We start from the raw sequence: 23,568 nt of genomic DNA, 5'->3' as shown, positions 1-23,568 counted from the left end.
TGTGAAACATAAATAGACGTTGTTTCAACACTAAACGGTTAGCCAGAGACTTAGTCGCATATAGAGTTTCTAACCTTTTCCACAATGCGGATGAGGTCTTCTTCATCAATACCTCCTGCAATATCGTATTCGCGAGGCACAACTAGATTGTAGATGAGGCCTTTCATCAAGCTCTTCCTATTCTATTGATTTAGATTCTCAGGCTTTTTCCCGGTAACAACCTTTTTCAAGCCGGTTTGAACTAGAATTTCCATCATCCGAACTTGCCACAGATTGAAATTTATCTCACCATCGAACTTCTCAATTTCAAACCTTGTTATTGCCATCTTTGAATGGGTTGATCTATGAAAATTGAACTGGCTCTAATACCACTTGTTGGAATCGACCCGATTAAGCAACAAGTAAAAAAATAGCGAAATAAATTGAGAAATTAAACACACAAATTTAACGTGGAAAAACCTCTTCAAAGATGATAAAAAACCATAGGAAAAGATAATTTTACTATAATGGCAAAAGAACAAAGAGTATAAAAAATGGAGATAAAAACTAAACCCCAAAAACTAGAAAACTAAGAACCCTCAAAACGTAAACACAAAATTCTCTAAATGTGTTATGAGTTCTAATCTCTAATGGATGTATTTCTAAGGTTGTAAAAGTGCCCATTTATAGGCTAAATTCATAGGTCAAATAATAATAAAATAATCTAGACTAATCAGAGTTTGATTGAAACAAATAAACAGAGTTTAACTGAAAGATTATTTCTCAAATTTGACTGAAATAGGAGTCATACTCAACAAGTGAAATAATGGTTATCTTATTGAATAAGTATTTCCTTCAACCAAACAAAGAATTAGTTTACCATTCAATAAATCAAGGACAATATTCCATTCCCAGCCAAACATGGGTTTAGTTATTCACATCTTTGAATCCACGTACAAAATATCAAACTATTGATAATTCCTTACTCCCTTGCATTAGCTATGAATTCAGCCTTTGGCCAACTTCCATAATCATATCACCTTTTATGTAAAAATTCCATACACATCACCCTCTTAGTTACAATTGAAATCCTAAAGCATCAGTTATTTTGTCAAAAGTGAATCAATTTCAAACGAAGGCATTCAGTAATTTCACCTTTCTTGGATTAATCCTAAATAGAATTGCATGTTTTTTACTAACCTTTCAAGAAGTTGAATCCCTAAAATCATCCAAAACTTACACTTCAAATGCCCTTTTTTTTTGTCTTTCTTTTACATTCCTCACAACCTCTAATTCTCAACTTAACCACCCTGCATTTGTGCCCTAACTCATTGACCCCACTTGAAGACACTAACCATCAATAAATGGCTCACCTACTATACAAAGCCCCTTGTTGTAAGATTAACTTCCTTAGCACCCTCAAAAACAACACTAAAGGCCCTACTATACCTCTTGAACATAACAAATATCCAACTGTCGTAAATGAAAAGACCCATCTTCAACTCCAATAAAAGGTGAGCCCTTAGCACTTGCTCTGCTTTTATCTCTTACCTTCTATCTAATCTCACCTTTTTAGTTTTCTCCATTCTCTCATCCTTCTCAAATTGTTACTTTCTTGGTATTTCCCTATTCTTGGTTGCTTTGTTTACAAGTGTGCTTCCTTTCAATTGATTAGTTGCTTTACTGGGTTCAATTATTTCTTGTAATAATTTTTCATGCCAATTTCAATTTCTTCTTATTTTACTTGTTCACACGCCTCTCTTGGGTTTCCCTTTATTGGGTTTTGTTTTAAGTTTCAGAGGGAATATGGGTTTTTTGGGTACATATTTTTCAGAGAGCTAGATGTATGAGAGAATATGGGTTTTTTGGGTACATATTTTTTCTTTCCATAATCATATCGCCTTCCATAACCAAACTGAGAGCTAGATGTATAAGAGAATATGGGTTCAGTTTTCCTCTTGATTATTTATATTTGAATGATCGTATTGAAAACTGTGTGCTTATTGAGAGGTTTGGAACATGTGTTTTTTGATATAATTGATTATGGTGAAAGAGCATGTTCATCAGCAAGGAGATCATTCATGTAGCTCAAATTTTACTTTACTTTTATTACCAATTAAAACCACACCATACACCATCTTTTAAATATTGAAGCTATACATTAAAAAAAAATTAGTTCCATTTTTTGTATTTGTGTTTGTACAAAATGGTCTTTTTGGGGGTTTTGTTTGATAGATTTAATGTGGTAAAATATATATATTCTCTTACACTGTAAATTTTATATGTTTTTTTTGTTTGATACCGAAATGACTGGTTGTGACAATCTATGAAGTTAGATTTTCTTTTTATCAAATGTGTGATGTACGCGTATTGATTTTGCCATGTTTGTAGCCACATTTGCTCTGTACTTGGTAAAAATAGAATCTCTTTTGAGGGATATTTACTAAATAGTCTACTTGGTATCGGCTTTGAGAGAGACATACCCTTTTCCTATTTTTGTTAGTTACTGGAACTAATTTTCTAACTTTTAGGGCATGTTTGGTTTGCTGTAATTGAATAGAGCTATAATGGAATAGAACTGTAATAGTAATTCAATTGTTTGGTTGAATGGAATGGAATAGAACTGTAATAGTATTCTTGTGTTTGGTTGAATGGAATGATGTCGTAATAGCATAAGGAAAAAAATTAAAATTACTAGAATACCCTTAGCAAAATTTTTTAGGTAAATGATTATTGGTATTGTTATTAAATTTTAATAAGATTATTAATATAAATAATAAATAATTAATCATATTTTAACATAATTATTATTAAATATAATTTAATATGAAATATATAATAATATAAAATAATATATAATCTACTTTATTATTTTTAAACCGCAATACATATTTAATGTGCTAAAATATCATTATTGAAACAAATAATTTAATTATTCTACAATAAAAAAATATTAGAAGTAATAAATAACTTGAGAATTATATTTTGCATAAACATAATATTCATATATTAACATAACTTGAGAATTATATTTTGCATAAAACTCATCCTCTGGGGCTTAGCGAAACATCATATTATATTTAGACAAAAGCTGAGATTGGTTACAACAAAACCAAGAAAGAAGTTCCTAGGGCAATCACAAACGCAACAGCAATAGTGGCAATTTAGTTAACAGAAAAGGCTTGCATCTTCTTGTTAATAATTCAATATTTAATTAAAAATCTGTTGTTTGATATAATGAATTCAATGACAAGAATCAAATCAATAGCCATAAAACAATTACAAGATACAACACTGTCCTATAATTACAACAGCTAGCCAAAGGATCAAAACCCTCTGGTTGAACCTTGCCAAACCTCAACAGCTTGCTGATCCTTACGGGTTACAAACATCTTGTTTCCACCAAATGCCAAGTTGGTTACCTTCAAGCCTCCCATTTCCTTCACTCTCCCCATCACATTCTTCCTAAAATGATGTTTCCCCATTTTCATTATTTTAGAATTAGAGGAAGACAAACGAAAATGATGTTCCCCATTTTCATTATTTTAGAAGTTTGTACAAATTCAGGGTCAAACTGTTGGCATTTGAATACTGTCCACTAACTTGTGAACAGTAAAGTGATTCCTAGAAGACATGATTTCCACCATCCTGAAATAATACTATGCAGACACTACAGAACTACCATGAAGATTATAAACAGGAAAGTGTCTCAACACATTCATGGTATTAGCACAAAACTTTTTCAATAGTACCTTCGTCCAATGTGTTTATGCCTAATTAATGCGGCTTCCAACCAATGTGTTAGTATCTATATCTTACAAATTTAGAAGAGAAAATACTTGTGCATATGACGTATCTTTTTATTAGATAAATAAAGTAAAAACCAACCTGATAGTTACCATCACCTTGAACCTTATTCTCAACCAGACCATACAATTGCAACCTGAATGATAAAATAATTAGTCCTAAATTTAAAATGCTATTAAAATCAAACATTCACAAGAAGGAAGAATATAACCAAATAACATTACTGCAAAAGTATTTCTTTTAAGAAAAGGGAGAAGTGGAGATGCATTTTGGTAAAACAACTCAATCAGATAATATTTTGGCTAAAGATACCGTTGAAAAACGGTTGAGGAAAGGGAAAAAAAGGCAATTACTTTACCAAAATGGATCCCAGGGAAAAAAGAGCAACTACTTTACCAAAATGGATCCTAATACAAGAGTTCAAATATTTTACAAATTTACAAGAAAAAACTCCTAAACAAGTAATTTATCACTGTACTTTAAAAAGGAAAAAAGGAATAAGGTGCAAAGCCCCCCAACAACAACCAGTGGAGAACTAGGGTGATAAAGTTAATTGCCACAAAATAACAGAATAAAAAAAATAAACCAAGATGCCATTAGCTATCTAAAGGAAAATTTCAATCCAAACCTATCAAGCAGCCTTTGATGGTCAGATGTCTCTTCATCAACTGATGGTATTACTGCATTAATTTTGGGTACATGCTGCACAATGCAAATCACCAAATTAGCAATGTCAATTCTCATCCAACCCATTGTTATTGGGTTAAAGGTTAAGAAATCACATCCATATGCACAAATAGAATTTTGCCTTTATTAGTTACATCCATATAAGGTAGTGGCAAATGTTGAAACACCTCAAGGAGTGCCAACTTACTAAACACTACAAATGCTAAATTCATGTGAAGAAAATATATCAAAGGAGTTAAATTCAGCATGTGATAAATAGAAATCTTTCCATTCCCAAAGTATTGTGTACCAAAAGCATAAACCAACTCAACTAAATTTAATGACATTCATCAGAAAGTTTGGTAATAAATTCGCAAAAAATTACACTGATCAATTAAATTAAACATGTTAAGCACCTACTTTTTTTTCAATCGTGGGGAGAAAAAGAAAATCCTAACTAAAAACACAATGACTTCATCAAAATTATGATAAAGATAAAATCAACTAGATTTTGAAAGCAAATTATGTGGCAAGTGATTCTTCCACTACCATGTGGTAACTTCAGTTAAAAATAACAAGAAAATCCTTCAAATCCTAATAAATAACACAACTTTCCAAGACTTGTACTCACAGGAATAGCAACCATGTCATTCAACCTCTTCTCTACTTGACCATCAAGATCAGATGACTGGTCTATTATATCAATACGTAACATATCCTCACCAAGAGAAATTTTGTCACCCATGCTAGAGGTGCCACCTTGTTCACATCTACTTAGGAAAGAATCATCTAAATCGCACTTCCCCTGATTAACTTCATTTCTGTGTCCCTGGTTATGATCTATGGTTTTTTTGGTCATCTTCATTATCTACACAATTCAACACTTTTACATTAATAAAAGCCAATATAATAACTGAGTCAGAATGGCAACTTCCGAAGTTCCACTATCAGGACTATGTCGCCTTCCTGTAAGGCCAACCCAATCTTGAGCAAGAATGGAATCTTGGTTAGGATTGTTAAATTTGGATGCCTCTGCAGCAGCAACTCGTGAAAGTTCCTCTTGAAACGCATGTGCAATAACCGCATCATTCTCTCTACATTTACAAGTTCAGGTTCATGATAACTCTCTCTAATATACCCAGTTTGACTACTGTCTTTTTCATACTGAGTAACACTTCGACTGGCACCAGAGTAGTTAAATACACAGACTTGTAGATCTTGGAGACCCCATCAAACAACATCAGGATCTAAATCACATGTAAGCATTATTAAAACTTCAAAGGTTTAATACACAAACTTGTAGGTCTTGGAGACCCCATCGAACAACATCACAGATTATTGAATTAAATACCATTAGTTTTGCCTGCATATCTCTAAATATAGCATGCTTCAAAGGTTCCAAACTTCAATCTTTCTTTTCTCATTCCAACAAAAACTCATTTAATGTTCTAGGTTTCCATCAAATTTACGAAAACTTCCAATATCAGAAACTTTAAGCGATAATTTTTAAAAGAAGAAAAAAAATGATTGAACAATGAATGAACAAAAAATAAAAAAAATGGTAAAATTGGAGATTAAAAATAGAATCTTGAAATTAAAAAACGAAATGAAATTTAATCTGAAAAAAAAATAAGTAAATAATTAAAAAATACCTGAAATAAAATGATAGAAGCGAATGAAGAGAAACGTAAGCATGGAGGAGAAGCCGAAGCCAAAGCTAAGACCTTTGGCTGGAAGAAGATGAAGGCGAATCAATTTGGCTTGATTTGGGGATATGAAATCGATGGAAAATTTTTAGGGAGAAGAAGATAGTCTATTTTGGTCTCAAAATGTGAAGAAGAAAACGGTGAATAGCTATTCCAAGCTAAAACCCCTGAATACCTATTACAGCTGCTGAGGGAATAAGGGTGTAATAGCAAAACCCCCGAATCAGTAAACAGTGAACCAAACGATGGAATAGGGCTGTAATTACTATAAAGCGGGAATAGGCAAGGAATGGAATGGCTATTCATGCCAACCAAACATGTTTGGTTGGGTGTATTGGCATAGCCATTACACCCCTAATCGTGGGCCCCACTCAATACATTGTTTGGTTGGGTGTATTAGCCTAATACGGGTCTGTTACATTACTGATCTAATCCCCAAATTCCACCGATTTCCAATCCTTTCCTTGTGCTCAGTTTAGGTCCGGATTGAGTTTTGGTCCCTGTTTTACCCTCCTGATTCACGCTTCTGTGTTACCCAAAATCCACCATCTTCTGTTTCTTCCTTCTACCTTTCTTTTCCACTCTCCTCACCTTTCTGTCTTACCTTTCTATCTCCACCGATTCACGCTTCTACCTTTTTGTCTTACCTCTCTTTGGCGTCACAACTGGACTTCGAACACCGATCAGAAAGTAGCCTCCTTCTCACGTTTTCCGTTCCTCTCCATCGGTGAAAATGTGTTCTGTCCATTGGAACCGATAAGGAAGATACAACCTTATTTTTTATTTAAAAATATGTTTTCCCAATGATTATTGGATTCAATTTCATCCTTTTAATAGTTTTGTTTCTTGGTTTGGAGATTTAGAAATTGGATTAAAGGAAACAATGGAACACGGGTCTTTCACTGATAATAGTGCTGCCACTTTTTCTTTAACTGATGAGGATCATACCATAGCTAACGCTGTTAGATTCAATTTGAATCAAGAGTCAGTTCACTCACCTCTGTTTTTGGCTTTGATTCATGCTGGGTTTTCTTTGTTTTAAGTGATTGTATTGAAAGTGGAAGCTATCATTTTTATGTTGTGCAGCCCAAGAGTTACATTCTGTGGCTACAGTATTCCTCATCCTTCAGAGGCTCGAGTTAATATTAGAGTTCAAACCACTGGTAAACTCAATATAACACTCTTTTTCAAGTACTTTGGTTGGGTTCAAGTTCCTTTAGTTGTTCTATGTGAAAATTTGCAGGTGATCCAGCAAGAGAGGTATTGAAAGATGCATGTCAAAATCTGATGTTGATGTGTAGGAATGTGAGGTGCACTTTTGACAAGGCTGTTGAAGATTTTAAAGCAAGCAATGCTGTGAAGGCTATGAAAATTGATTCACAAGACAGTAGTGGTGATGATTCAGAAGAGAGTGAATGAAAATGATTTCCTACCATCTATCTTTCACATCTTAAGACTATCATGTGGTCATTAGCTCAATCTAAATTACTTCTTTTTGTTATCATATCAAAAGCTTTTCGTTTGATATCTCACTTATCATCAACTATTTTCATTAGATTTGCAAACTAGAGTTGCCTATGCAAGCTATTCGGTTTACCTTGCTTGCACAAACCTATTTATATTTAAGGAATGAGTTAGGGAGAATACAATAGCATGTTGTTAGCATCCACTATTTCAGGCTGTGGGGATTTTCTATTTGGTTTCATCAAGTTCGAAGTTGTTTCTCCTGGCTTCGACAAATGTGGTATGGATCTCCAACAGCGCTTTTGAACTCTGATTATCTTCTTGGGAGCGTCCTCAGCCTGCTTGCTAGCCTGCATTAAGCATCGATAAACATCAACTCAACCATTTTGTAACAGGTAAATGCAGAAATCATATCTATTCCTTGAGTTATCAATTACAAATTCTGGGATTACTGTGCATATGCTCCACAATCAAATATAACAACAATACACAATATTCTTATGCACATTTCCGCACAAACTATAATATTTCATGTCTTCTACATTAAGATTGCCTCACGGTGGTTTGAACACTTCTAAAACCAAAACAGAACCACACAATCAACTAACTGAATGATTGAGTTTCGGTTTGCATTTGTTTTCCAGAACCTATAAAATCTTTCACTGCTTGCTAGAAACCTCTGAAGTTATTTGAAATTGTGTTTAACTTCATTGGCTCATTGCTTCGGTTGTCTCTTCCGATACCAAATCATTATACATTTGTTTCTTCCATTGACAGAGCTCCTAACTCAACAAATAACCAGTAGTCTTCCAACCAGTATGACACTGTCTACCAATATAAATATTTCCTCCTTAGTGATTATAGTGAGGGGCATATTTGTTGTCAATGTCCAGCTTTGATGCAACATGCTAATGTGGAAAATAAATAAAACAAAGAGGACATATGATAGGGCACTATGTGAAGATTGTTTTAAAAAGTATGATCTAGATGTAAGATATGTTTTTTAATAGCTGCCATATCTTCCTTTACTAACTCAACTTTGTTGTTTAAATCAGTTTATTGCCCAATTGTTCAATTAAGAAAAATAATGTGCTATGTTAGTGCTGAGGCAATGGGATGTCGTCCATATACTTTGGGTGGAATTGCAATAATAATTTTATTGCTACTGTAGTAGTTTGTATTGATGATCTTTTTCAGTTTCATGTTGTCCCTGAATTGTTCTCAAGTCATAGTACCATTACTTGTGTAATAGTTACATAAGTCATATATTATTATTCTGACCACTGTTGTTCCAGTAAATTGATGTTCTATGTGGAATTTTGTAGGTATTGGACTGTTAGCTACCGATTTGCTCCAGACATAAATTGTTGGCAAGCTGAAGCTGTAGTTGCAATTCAAGAGGTTTGGTAACTTATCAAACCTTCTAAACTAAAGAAAAATTGTAAGACATATATATGTTCTGTTTTTGTTTTTGTTTTTACTCCATAGTAATGTTGGAGAGTTATATTTTGCAAGTGGTGATGTAGTAAGTTGATTTTTATTGGTATATTTAATTTGAATTTAGGATCGAATTTCTTAAGTTGATGTAGTTCGAAAATTTTAATCGAATTTTTAAAAATTGGAACATTAGATATAATCAAGTAAAGAACTTGATTAAAAAACAAATATTCAATATATTAAAATTGGATCAGTAGATATAATACAATGAATAAATTGTAAGGTGATTAAATTGAATGAATAAATTAGAAAAATTTTATTAAAAATAAAACTAATTAAATGTGTATATTCATATACACCGCATTAATTAAAAATATTTTTAAATAATTAAAATAAAAATATTATTTTAATAATATTACATATATATCGACTTTTGAACCAGTGGCAACTACTTCAGTACAAAATAAAAAAGGTAATTAATAAGCAGGCTCATTCATAATTTTTTCCCCACAAAATGAATGATGTTATTTGCAAACAAAAGCAGTCCTCAAAAATCTTCTCCCAAATTTTTGCACCATTGATATAAATATAAACCGGTTAATGTGGTATATTAATATATAAAAGGAAATGAGTATATAAATTCATATAAGAATATTGATTATTAAGAATTTTATTAAATTATATATTTTAATTATAATATATTTAATATATTTAATAATAATTATGTTTAAATATGATTAAATTATTTATTATTGATAATAATAATCTTATTAAAATTTAAATAACAATAACAATAATCATTTACCAAAATAAATTTATGCTAAGGGTATTCTAGTCATTTTAGTTTTTTCCATTATGCTATTACACCTCTATTCCATTCAACCAAACACAAGATTACTATTACGCCTCTATTCCATTACATTCAACCAAACAGTTGATTTGCTATTACACCTCTATTCCATTACACCTCTATTCCATTACACCTCTAATCCAATACAGCGAACCAAACGTGCCCGAATACCTAAGGGTGTAATAGCAAAACTCCCGAATCAGTAAACAGTGAACCAAACGATGGAATAGGGCTGTAATTACTGTAGCGCGGGAATAGGCAAGGAATGGAATGGCTATTCATGCCAACCAAACATGCTCTTAGTTTTTGCAAATTTACAGGTACTCGACCATGAGTTACCAATTACTCAGTGAACTTCATCCTAGTGTCACGGGTCAAAGTGCAAAACCCGTGACCATGGCACAAGATGCGCCCCATGGAGGTCTATCGATAAGATGGGGAACATTTAGCCCACGAGAGCTGGCCCAATTCAGTGAACTATTGGAGAAGCCTATCAGATTGAAGCCTAGTTAGCCCAATGATGAAGATATGGCAACTTAGGCTAATATGGTAACTAATCTTAGAAGATAGAGGGAATCATATCTTGTAAAGATTAGATTAGATTTGATATGGTATATCTTGTAAATCCCTAAAATAAAGGGATATGGTTAATCTCGTCCGTCGATGTAAATGTATCTTGACCGTCAGTTTGGGGGAGCTCAACTATAAATAGAGAGCCTCCCCCTCATTTGTACTCATTCCATTGTATTCTGAATTCTTAAGAGTAATAGAGTTCTGAGAGCATTTACTCAAACACCTTGTGTGCATTCTTTTCTGTGGCTTTCTGTTGTTCTTTGGCTTAGCTTCTTTTGGCATAAATCGCTTCCGCTCTTCAATTGGTGCCTTTGAGGAGTTCTTAAGGAATCCTCATTTGAGTTAAGGCTGACTTGGGCGAGTTTGGAGCAAACGGATCGCCTAAGGCCACACGGTTTGCGAGATGAAAGGTCTAGCCCCGTGACAAGTGGTATCCGAGCAAGGTTTGAACCAAGTAATATCGGAGTTGTTGGTTCAAAGGCACTGTTGGGATGTCAAAAGAAGTTGTTGGTCAGAATGAGCCAATGGAGACCCGAGGAAGGGCCAGAAAAGCGAGTCGATCAAGGGACTTAGTTTCAGCTTTGGAGGAGCGAGTCGTCACTCTCGAGGAGTCCATGGGGGACGTCAAGGAGAGGATCGACGATGTCGATGATAGACACAATGATGGGCTGCGAACATTGCAAGGACAGCTCAGGGAATTTGTGTGGGATACTATCGGTTCCTCGGAGAATAAGCTGGCTGAAAAGAACGATGCTCTCGAGGCTATGGTGACAGCTTTGAAGGAGGAAATCAACGAGCTTAAGGGGGAGCTCAAGATTTTCAAGGCTGCCATAAGGAATGGAATGTTGGCTTCAAAGCCGAAGCCACAAGCGATGGATGTGCCCAAGCCGAAGGCGTTTAAAGGGGCAAGGTCTGCAAGTGAGGTGGACAACTTTCTTTGGGCCATGGAGCAATACTTCCGTGCGATGAACATCGAAGATGATGTTACAAAGGTAAACACTGCTGCTATGTATTTCACTGACGTTGCTTTGTTATGGTGGAGACGTAGGTCCACTGATGTGAGACGTGGTGGTACTGAAATTGGACTTGGAAGGAGTTCCAAGATGAATTTAAAGCACAGTTTTACCCCGAGTATGCCGAGGATGAAGCTCGAGCAAAGTTGCGACGGCTAACGCAACGAGGCACGGTTAGGGAGTATGTGCGGGAGTTCAGTGAACTCATGCTTCAGATCTCTGATTTGAGCGAGAAAGAAGCATTTTTCTCCTTTACGGATGGGCTGAAACCATGGGCGAGGCAAGAATTGCAACGTCGAGGAGTCAAGGAACTCACCAATGCCATGATGGTAGCGGAGTCTATAGTGGAACTTGCTCCGAGAAGGGACAGGTTTGAATCTTCCAAGCCCAATAGGAGGGGCAATGGTGGGTACCATGAGGAGGATAAAGAGGGACAAAGCTATGATGGCAACGGTAGCAGTAGCGATGGTGATGATAGGAAACCACGAAATGGGAAGTGGAGACCTAATAGCCCGAAAGAAAAGAGGGGAAAGTTACGATGCTACTTTTGTAAGGGACCACACATGAAGAGGGATTGCCCAAAGGTATCTTCAGTTTTGCCTATCAAGAGAAATGATGAGCCGGAAGAGGCGAAGCCTATTGAGGGAAAGCCATCGAGGGTCAATTCGATGGTGCTCATTCCTAAAGAAAGGAATGGAAAAGAAGGGTTGATGTTTGTAGACATCAACATTGCGGGTTAGAAGCGGAGTGCTCTTATTGATACGGGAGCATCAGACTTGTTCATATCGGAGAAGGCTGCAAAGAAGCTTGGTCTGTCGATTAGAAAATCGAATAGGAAGATCAAGATAGTAAATTTCGAGGAGGCCCCAACTTTGGGAGTAGTTCAGAATGTGGAACTACAAATCGGTGAATGGAAGGGCAAGGAAGACTTCGAGGTAATCGAATTAGATGATTACGATTATGTACTTGGCTTAAACTTCCTTGACAGGATTAAAATAGTTCTATATCCATGCGCCGATCAAATTCATATTTGCACTGGTCCGTTAACAAAAATTGTTGTGCCGGTGCATCGAGATATGAAGGTGGGGGCAAAGGTGTTGTCGTCAATCCAACTAGTCGAGGATGTTGCATATGGGGAGGACATTGACTCGATAGACCGGAAAGTTACGAAAGCTCCTTCGGAAGTGTTAGTGGCGTAAGAGTTCGACATGAAGCCTGCAGATTCGACTGTAAGGCCGACACCTTTGGGAAAGGTGGGTTGTGCATCGGGCATTCAGAAAAAGGGAGCGATGCAAAAACAGTCGGGACGAGTAAATGCTGCGAGTAAGGTACACTGCGAACACGTTGATAGTGTTTTGAATTCTGACTTGTTGGCTTGGCAAGGTCGTAGGGGCCCTTTCAAAGTTCATGAGCAAGGAGGCCAAGGGACTGTGGGCAATACGAAGCCAAGGTTGAGAATCGAGATGATTCAAAAGGAAGCAAGTCAAAATTTGGGCAAGCCAGTGCGGAGACTTCTTGCCAACGAGATGTACCAACGAGTGCAACGGTTCAAGTAACGATGCGACGGAAGCCGAGGCAAAGGTTCCACAGGAAGGGACAACTTGATTGCAAGACAAGTCGGGGAGAAGCCGAGGCAACGTGAGGGTTCAAAGTTGAATCAAGTCAGTGCCATTCGAAAGTCGCAACGAGGGCGTTACGAGAATGGGTGGGGGAGAATGTCACGGGTCAAAGTGCAAATCCCGTGACCATGGCACAAGATGCGCCCCATGGAGGTCTATCGATAGATGGGGAACATTTAGCCCACGAGAGCTGGTCCAATTCAGTGAACTATTGGAGAAGCCTATCAGATTGAAGCCTAGTTGGCCCAATGATGAAGATATGGCAACTTAGGCTAATATGGTAACTAATCTTAGAAGATAGAGGGAATCATATCTTGTAAAGATTAGATTAGATTTGATATGGTATATCTTGTAAATCCCTAAAATAAAGGGATATGGTTAATCTCGTCCGTCGATGTAAATGTATCTTGACCGTCGGTTTTGGGGGAGCTCAACTATAAATAGAGAGCCTCCCCCTCATTTGTACTCATTCCATTGTATTCTGAATTCTTAAGAGTAATAGAGTTCTGAGAGCATTTACTCAAACACCTTGTGTGCATTCTTTTCTGTGGCTTTCTGTTGTTCTTTGGCTTAGTTTCTTTTGGCATAAATCGCTTCCGCTCTTCAATTGGTGCCTTGGAGGAGTTCTTAAGGAATCCTCATTTGAGTTAAGGCTGACTTGGGCGAGTTTGGAGCAAACGGATCGCCTAAGGCCGCACGGTTTGCGAGACGAAAGGTCTAGCCCCGTGACACTAGGAAGCACCCAACAAAAATCAAAATTAGGGTGGCAAGACTTTAGGCAGCATTCACTCCAGCTGGAATCGAGCAGACTACTGAGCCTGGAATTTGTAGCACCGACGCAGGTGTTTTTCAAATCTTTCAAATCCATTGAAGTAATACTAAATTTTTTTAGCAAGAATTACCTGTCTACTTTTAATGCACCATTGTAGAACAATGCGATGCATTTCTTTGTTAGTGCTTTTGATGCTCCGATGTTTGTGTTAGAAAATATGAATATCACATGTATATATATATAATAATAATAGTAATTACATGTTTTTAATTATTATAATTGTCGAAACCATTTTTTGAAAACGGGGTCGACTTTAATTTTGAAAACGAAAACGAATATGGGAGTCACCACCGATCTTTTTTGATGAGGTGTAATCAGGTCACCTCGTAACAGTTTTTTTTGAATAGACGATTTGATTTATTAAAACAACGATTTTGATCCACGAAATTCAGAAATATGAGTTTAGGAGTCGGTTACGTACGAGAAAGGATTAGAACCCTCATAACGCCCAAAAATTGGTACCTAATTGATTAATTAGTGTCTTAGTGTTGAAAAATTGAGAACTTTGAAGAGGTTTAAAATACAATCCTTTATCAAAATATTGCTTAATTGTAAAAAAAATTGAGAAAAGGGCATATGTCACGTTAATCGGGAAAAAGAATTTCGTCCCGTGAGTTAAGACACAATGTCTTTAAATTCTGGATATGCGAATAAACATCAAAAAAATTATTTTGAAAGATGCTTTAGTTATCTCAGTTTTAGAAAGAAAACATCTTCCGTAAGTTAGAACACGATCTTTTCATATTTTTCGAGATTTTCTTATTCACAAAAGAAGAGTTCGTTTATTCGGATTTATTGAAAAAATAGAGACCCGTAAGTTAGGATACGATTTCTCAAATCTCAAAACACAAACAATGTTTATTTTAAAGAAACAACATTTTTTAATGCGTCGAGTAAAAATGAAAAGCGGTTTTGTGGTAAAATGTAAAAATGTTGAATTACGGTGTTCGTATATATAACAGAGTAATAAGCGTGCTAACATGAACGAAAATATGGAGAACAGAAATAAAATAAAAAAACGAGAGATAAATAATGAAATAATAAGAACAACAAACTTGAAATCTGAAGTTAAGGCCTAACATTACGTAAATAAATATGGTATAAATAATTTACGAACAAATAATAACAACGACGATGATACTGATAATAATAATGATAATAATTTAATGTTTTAAAATTATACAAAAGGATAGAAATATATTATTGACACCATTTTTTTGTAAAAACATGGCCGACTTAGATTTGAAAACGAAAACGAAAACGAGAGTCGCCACCAATCTTTTTTGATGAGGTGTGATCGGGTCACCTTGAAAAGTGGTTGTTTTTAATAAACAATTTAATTTTATTAAAACAACGATTTTGGTCTAAGAAACTCAGAAAAACGGGTTCGAGAGTCGGTTACGTACGAGGAAGGATTAGCACCCTCGTAATGCCCAAATTGGTACATAGTCGATTAATTAATGTCTTAATGTTGAAATTGAAAACTTTAAAGAAATTTAAAGTACGATCCTAAAAAAAACTCTAACGGCATGGATTAAGATTTAAGAGGATATTCGGCTATTTGGTCCAACGAGAAATCGAAACCCAGCACATTAGGGCACGTTTTCTCGAATTTTCAAACGCAAAACATTGCCTTATTTTGAAATTTTTAAAAGGATATTTGGCAATTTGATCGGACGAGAAAAATCGAAACCCAGCACATTAGGGCACATTTTCTCGAATTTCCAAACGCAAAACATTGTCTTATTTTGAAAATTTTAAAAGGATATTTGGCTATTTGGTCGAATGAGAGAAATCAAAACCCAGCATATTAGGGCACGTTTTCTCGAATTTTCAAACGCAAAATATTGCCTTACTTAGAAAAATTTTCCTTTTTGAAGTATGGTGTTAATATGCATAATGGAATAATAAACATGATAATGTGAATAAAAACAATATGAGCAAAAACGAAAAATAAATAAATAAATAAATAATCGAATCAATTATGTACATACAATAACAAGTGAATAAAAACTAAAACATTAAAAAAATGGACATATAAATAAATAAATAAATGAACAACAAGTAAAACAATAATAACAATAAAGAAAATAGATAAAAATTATAAATGTAAAAATATGTGTGTACATATAAAGGAAATATATATGTATGTAGATACATAAAATTATGAAAATATGAGAAAAATATGTATATATATATTTTTTAAAATTATTAAATATAAAAGTTTATGTAAGTATGTATATATATATGTATATGAAAATAAAGTATGTATGTAGATATATATAGATTATAAAATATATATATAAAAAATACAATTATGTATATATACGTATATATAGATAAGTTATAAAAATATGTACACGTATATGTATATATGTATATATATTATAAAAATGTATATAACGTATATATATAAATTATAAAGTATATAAAGTATAGAAGTATGCATATATATAAATCAAAAATATGTATGTATATATAATTAAATCTAAAATTTAAAAATGTATAAATGAGCAAATAATAATAATAATAACACAAGATTAATGGTATAATATAATAATGATAATAACATTAAAATAATTAATTAAATAATAAAATAGCTAAAAACATGGACTAAATTGAAATAAAAATGAAAAAATTGGGGCGGATTCGAAAATAAATAAAAGGGGAGGACCACATTGAATGCGCGAATAACAAGGAGGGACCAAGTGGGCAATAATCTCATCCCTCCAAAACGCACAGCTTCAAGGTGGGTCGAATTGAAACATGAAAGAAATTCCAGGGCCAAATTAAAAACTAAACGAAACTTGATCGCAAAATAATTACAAAGCGGAAGGGCTGAATGCGCAAATAGACCCTTCCGCAAAAACACGCGGATCCTCCTAAGGGTCGGGTTGGGTCGGTTCGATCCAAGTCAAAACGACGTCGTTTTAGGCGTCTGGGGCCACTCCAAAATGGTACCGTTTTGGTACCTTATATAAACCCCAAAATTTCCAAAAAAAAACTTCATTTTAACCTTCCCCCTAAAAACAAAAAAGAAATCTCTCCAAAAACACCTCTCCCCTCAGTGAGTCCAGCCAGAGGTTCGGGCAACTTCCGGTCACCGGCCACCGGCCACCGTGTCGACCGCCAGCCGTCGGCAACGGCGCCGCCGTATGCGGTGGCCGAAAAAGGGTAAAATCACTGGTTTAATCCTTTCAAACCCCCTAAACCCAAATCTGAGTTCAAAAACTTCGACGCATTAACAAAAATGTCCCAAAAGCTCAAGAAACCCTTCAGTTTCCGACCGCCTATCATCGGAGGTGATTTCCTCGGCCTTCTTCGGCGTTGAAGATTCGAATACAGGTAAGTTCCTTCCCTTTTTTTTATTTTCGTATGTAAAAAAAACAAATAAAATAAAATAAAAGCAGACTACAAAATGAAAGCAAAAACTAAAATCAATAGATGTAAACCTTTTGGATTTTTTGATTGATTTTTTTTTGTTTTCTTTGTATTCGATTGTCCGAAAATGTATTCCTCCATATTACATTGATTTGTTTGGCTTTTATAGCCATATTACATTGTTTTCATGTTACTACCTTTTTCTGTTTCTTTCTCTGCCTTTTTTTCTTTCTCTTCGTCTTGTTTTGCAGGGCTAGGCAAGGTCAATGGAGGTGACCTTGCCATTTTGGTGCAAGAGACCAGAGGACAGAGGCAAACCTCGGGATGAGGCACCTCTGGTGACCCAAAAGGGGGCAACGGCGCGAGAGGAGGGGAAGGAACCCTAGGGTTTCTGAAAAAAATTAGTTTTGGGCTCCATTGGGCCGTTTAGGATTTGGGCCTGGTTTGGTTGTAATTGGGTCTATCGGGCTTAATATGTAATGGACTGTTTAACATATATTTTTTGGGGGCTTTATTTATTTTGTTTTTGGGTGTTTGGTCTTATTGGGCCCCGGGCTAAATTGGCCCACTATATATATAATAAAATAAAATAAACGTATATATATATATAATTTAGGCACATAAGTATACGAGAAATATAATAATAATGGTATTGACAATAATAATAGTAATAATAATAATATTTTGAAAGTATAAAAAGATAGAAATAAATAATAAATAATAAAATGACATAATAAGATAAATATATTTAAAATATTTATATAAATAAAAAATAAAAATATAATAATGCAAAACTAATTAATGTAATAATATAGTAATAATGATTAAATAAATAAAAGAAAAAATAATAATAATAATTAATTTAACAATAACATAGTAAAAAAATGAAAATAAAAAAAAGAAAAAAAATAATGCTAATAATGAAAGACAAAAAAAAGGAAAATAAATACTCAAAAAAAGTTATTTAAAAATACCAATTTAATTAAAATTAAATACAGAGATTAAATAAATAATAAAAAAATCGAGAATTTACCTAAAACCCAAAGTTACGAGTCCAATCGAATGGGCTACACGACTCGGACTCTTTTTTTCTTTCTTTTTTTTCCTTCCCTTTTTTTTTGCCTGCTGTAGATTGGGCCTGGGCGCTGGCCTGTTGGGCCTGGAGCCTGCTGGCCTGCTGCTGGTGGCCTACTGAACCTACGCTGGATTGGGCCTGCTGTTGGGTTAGGCCTTTTTTGCTATTTTCTTTTTTTTGCCTCTTTTCTTGGGTTGCCTGCGTTGGGCCTGGAGCCTGCTGGCGCTGGGCTGGCTCGGGTCGAGCTGTGTGGGTCGACCGGGTCGCAGGTCAGGTTAGGTTGACCCGATTGTTTTTATTCCTTTTTATTCCTTTTTCTTTTTCTTTTCTTCTTCTTTCTTTTTTTTCTTCCCAAACCCTAGCTTGTCACCGCCTCCTTCACGCCGCCGCCGCTGCGCCGCTGTTTCCTCCACCCGTGGTGCGACGGTGCCGACGCTGCCCTCTTGTTTCTTCTCCTTTCCTTCCTCTTTTCTCTCCTTTTTTTCGAATTTTTTTCTCTTTTTTTCCCCCTTTCTTTTGGGGATGAAAACCTCCTTTTATACTTGATTTTTTTTTGTTTCTTTTTATAGGTAGCTAGGGAGGAGGGAGGCCATGCCCTAGGCCCGTGGCCGAAAAATCGTGGGGTTAGGTGCGCAAATCATGCTTGGCTGCCAGAAGGACCAGATTGCAAATGCAACAAAATTTCTAGGGCCAAAGTGTAATTTTTGGGAATTTTAGGATCAAAATGTAATTTTAAATAAGTTGAGGGATTAAAATATAATTTTAAAAATTTTAGAGGTCAAAATATAATTTTAAGAAAATTAAAAGGTTAAAATGTAATTTTATATTTTTGGATTTTATTCGTCTTAGGCCCAAGCAAAATAGGCCTATTACAATAATAAAATATTAACTCAAGTTAAAAGTGATCTAATTTTATTAAGGTTTATTGGGCTTTAGTTATTAAATAAAGTATGGTTCAAATATGTAGAGATACACTAAAACTAATTTCTATTTTATGATGGGTTTATTAGAGATTAGGATTAATGTGCAAAAATTATATATTAAGGTTATGGTCCCCAAATTACACATACGTAACTTTTCTAATATCTCATCTTTAAAAATAAGAGTCACTTTCTGTAAGTTACTTGTGTGCAAATTTGGAAGATCAAAACCCATAAGATTCGAAAATTTCAAGAAATCGATAGATTCAGGTACGCTTCCACATCTAGTTTTGCTCTTGATTTATTCTTAATGATTTTACATGACAGATCCTGATTTATTAAGTTTTGTAAAAGAATTTTACAATTCTATAACAAATGGCATCCAAGCTTCGTCGTGTTGAATCATTGAAAACGAATTGATTCTCTATTATTTTTGGGTTGAACCGTTTTTCAAAATTTATTAATTTGATATTTTAATCTAATATTTTAGTTATATATATGTTAATTTTTTATATTCATATATATTAAAGTTTTTTAAATCTTGATTATTTTTAATTTTTAAGGTTTTGATGTTAAATTTTTAATTTTGATGGATTTTAAATACGTGTGCTTTAATTTTCATTAGACAATCAAATAATAATAATGGCGATTGAATTCTACTGCTTGAAAAACCTGTGTCAGGTAAATATATATATACATATTAATAGAATTAAAAAAAATGTGGGTTTCATGTTAGACCTGTCCATGGGCCGGGCGACCCGGCCCGGCCCGACGGCCCGCCCGAAATATGGGAGGGTTCGGGTAAAAATATAGGCCCGAAATATGGGCTTGGGCAAAAAACGAGGCCCGTTTAAAAAATGGGCCGGGCTCGGGCTCAACTTTTTTAGCCCGGGCCCGGCCCGGCTCGGCCCGAATATAATAAATATATATTTTTTATTTTTATTTTTTAATTTTTAATTTTTAATTTTAAAATACTTTAAAAATATTTTTTTTTTATTTTTTTTATTTTTAAATTTTTTTTGTGTTTATTTAAAACCGGTCCGGGCTCGGGCTTGTTATTTTTTTCGGGCCGAGCCTGGGCAAAATTTTAGGCCCATATTTTGGGCCGGGCTGGGCCCGGGCCTAAGAGTCGGGCCAAAATTTTTTTTCCGGGTCCGGCCCGGCCCGTGGACAGGTCTATTTCATGTGTAGCATGCGCCGAATTTTGAAAAAAAATTTAATTTAGTTTCGTTTGCCGTTTTTTTTTAAAAAATTAATAATAATAATAAGTTATTGTTCAAGGTTTTAATTGTTTTCGGCTTGACCATGGAAACAACATTAATTCATTGATATTTATATTAGAGTTTACATGCTTAAGAAAAAAAAGGGTTTTTAAGCTAATCAATTAGATAATTTTTATAATTTAGTAGGTAAAATTAAGTTTTGATGAATATTCGTTAAAATTGTTAATTGTTTTATAGCTATATATTTAATTTTATGGATACTTTGGGGTTAAACTCATGTCAACACAATACATGTTTAAATTTTTTTATTTTTTTTAAATTTGATTCTATAATATTTGGTTTTTACAGTTTATGATTCTAAATATTTGGTCAAATTATGATATGGTTTACAGAATAAATTATGGGATATGCCAACTATTATGATTTTATTTTTAAGATATTTAATTTAATGGATTTAAATTTTGATGTAAAAGAATTTTGGTTGCATAGGTTTTTATTTTTATTAAGGATTAATCAATAAAATATTAAAGTTTTCAGTTTTTTATTGTGCTATTTAGGTAGCCTTATTTTGAGTTATTTCGAGAACTGTAATGCAATTGAAAATTTAGTTTTGACCTTTAATTGTTATGAAAATTTTAAATTTGAATGTTGGTATCGAAACCATTTTTATACTTTAAAAAATGTGGATCGACTTTGAAACGAAAATTGGAGTCGTCAACGATCCTTTATTGAGGTGTGATAGCCTCACATCATATATATTATGCTAACATTCATAACTTTTTTAATATTCCATCTTTAGAAAAGAGAAAGTCACCTTCTCTGAATTACTTGTGTGCTAATTTGGAAGGTCAAAATCATAATATCCAAATGTTGACACCATTTTTTTGATAAAACGGGGTCGACTTGGATTTTGAAAACGAAAATGAAAACGGGAGTCGCCACCAATCTTTTTTCGATGAGGTGTGATCGGGTCACCTCGAAGAGTGGTTGTTTTTAATAAACGATTTAATTTTTATTAAAACAACGATTTTGGTCTACGAAATTCAGAAAAATGGGTTCAGGAGTCGATTACGCACGAGGAAGGATTAGCACCCTCGATACGCCCAAAATTGGTACCTAATTGATTACTTAGTGTTCTAGTGTCGAAATTTGAAAACTTTGAAGAGTTTTAAAAATACGATCCTTAAAAGAAACTCTGATAACATGAATTGAAATATAAGATTCTCTTGTTCCGAAGGAATATCACATCCAGCACGTTAAGACACGATACTTTAAACCATCGAAACCAAGATCACCTTATAGTTTAACGAAACCATACTTCGAAGTTTTAAGAGGATATTTGGCTATTTAGTCGAACGAGAAATCGAAACCCAGCACGTTAGGGCACGTTTTCTCGAATTTCCAAACGCAAAATATTACCTTATTTAAAAAATCTTAAAAGGATATTTGGCTATTTGGTCGAACGAGAAATCGAAACCCAACACGTTAGGGCACGTTTTCTCGAATTTTCAAACGCAAAGTATTGCCTTATTTAGAAAATCTTTTTGAATAGTCGCGAGTACAACACTTAGAGATGTGCATTTATTTTGTTTGGGAGTAAAACAAAATGGATTATATCGAACGAAAACGTTGAAACATCCGCGATACAATGACATGAATTAAAATACGTAGCGCACACGGGACAATAATATACGAATACAATATCATGCAAGTGAATGCCAATGATATGAAAACGAATAAGCGAATTAAATTAAACACAAAGGCAATAATTTTACAACATTCATCATTCAAATTCAAACATCGATAAATAAAGACCAATAAATTAAACAAAAATTTAGAAGGTATAAAGCAAATTAAAATAAAATAAAAATTTAAAATGATAATGATGAGTTTAAAATAAATAATGCAAAACAAGAATTTTAAGGTTAATAATATACAAAAAAAATTTAAAAATAATATATATATATATATAAGATAAAGCAAATAATGTGTATATATATAAAAGTACGAAATAGGTAATAGGAAGGAAAAGGAAAATCTTTGAAACGAAAAACAAATAAAACATTTTTAAATAAATAAGTTGCATTTAAAAGATATATAAAACAATTTTAAATAATAAAACAACTTTAACTAAATAATACATAAAATGAGTTCAAAATAAAGATAAAAATGATAATTTAAAAGGAGATAGTAGAAAGCAGTTTATAAGATTTGACATATATAATACATCTTATCATAAAAAAGATAAATAATAATAAATAATAATTTATAAAAGCAAGTCAATATTTTATATAAAAGTTTGGAATGTAATATAGGAAAGGAAACTTAAAACGTTATATATAAACAAAAATGTTTAATATAAATAAAACGTAAAGTAAAAAAATAAAAAAAATAACAAACAATGATAATAATAAAACTGTTTAATGAAATAATATATATAGAAAAAGAAAAGAAAAGAAAAATATAGCTATACGATAAAAAAAAACAAATAAGGATGAAATTAAGACAAATAAGAAAAACTAATGATAATAGATAAAAAAAATTTAAAAGAAAAAAATCAAAAATAAATATTTATAGAACCAAGGATGAAATTGGAGACGGGCTAGAATCAGTGGGTTAAAACCATAAATAAATAAGATGTATTAAGGGTCCAAGTGGGACAGGCTATAAATATGAGGGACTGATTGGGAAAATATCCTCAACCCTCATGCATTGAGTCCCAGCATGGACTAAAATGAAACGCATGAAGAATTATGCGACCGAATTAAAAAAAAACCAAAGACCATATTGCATTAAGGCGTTGAAGAGAAGGGACCAATTGCATAAATTACCCCTTTAGGGTATGAATGCGCAGCTCTTCCCCTTCAAACGACGCCGTTTTGCGATTGTTATAATAGCTACAGTTTTTTTTTGCTGTTTCATTTGTTACAAAAACAGAAAAATAAAATGAAAGGGGGCTTCCCTTTTCTTTGCTAGGGCTCCAAGCCTAGATTTGGAACCCCGCCGTCGTCCACCACATCTCC

The 23,568-nt window shown here is 33.8% G+C and overlaps 1 protein-coding gene across 2 annotated transcripts; it reads left to right on the top strand.

Moving 5' to 3' along the window:
- Nucleotides 1-1,396: 1,396 nt before the first annotated feature.
- On the top strand, nt 1,397-7,823 carry LOC107904798 (DNA-directed RNA polymerases I and III subunit RPAC2). 2 transcript variants are annotated; one of them, XM_016831288.2, is made up of 3 exons: nt 1,397-1,493; nt 7,245-7,321; nt 7,402-7,823. In XM_016831288.2, exons 1-3 carry the CDS (start codon nt 1,462-1,464, stop codon nt 7,575-7,577), a joined length of 285 nt encoding a protein of 94 aa, XP_016686777.1. In that variant the 5' UTR covers nt 1,397-1,461; the 3' UTR covers nt 7,578-7,823. The 2 variants fall into 2 exon arrangements, with proteins under 2 accessions (XP_016686777.1, XP_016686776.1); XM_016831287.2 differs by lacking the exon at nt 1,397-1,493 and adding an exon at nt 6,932-7,142.
- Nucleotides 7,824-23,568: the final 15,745 nt, after the last annotated feature.

Source organism: Gossypium hirsutum, chromosome D05 (genome assembly GCF_007990345.1).
Source record: "Gossypium hirsutum isolate 1008001.06 chromosome D05, Gossypium_hirsutum_v2.1, whole genome shotgun sequence".
Classification (NCBI taxonomy): domain Eukaryota; kingdom Viridiplantae; phylum Streptophyta; class Magnoliopsida; order Malvales; family Malvaceae; genus Gossypium; species Gossypium hirsutum.
This window is presented reverse-complemented; position numbering and strand designations above follow the sequence as displayed.

What these genes read in the sequence shown, in the direction of transcription:
- LOC107904798 (XM_016831287.2), top strand. Translation starts at nt 7,042, where the DNA reads ATGGAACACGGGTCTTTCACTGATAATAGTGCTGCCACTTTTTCTTTA. An exon ending in AGATTCAATTTGAATCAAGA is followed by an intron (nt 7,143 to 7,244) that starts GTCAGTTCACTC and finishes TATGTTGTGCAG; the next exon opens with CCCAAGAGTTACATTCTGTG. An exon ending in TATTAGAGTTCAAACCACTG is followed by an intron (nt 7,322 to 7,401) that starts GTAAACTCAATA and finishes GAAAATTTGCAG; the next exon opens with GTGATCCAGCAAGAGAGGTA.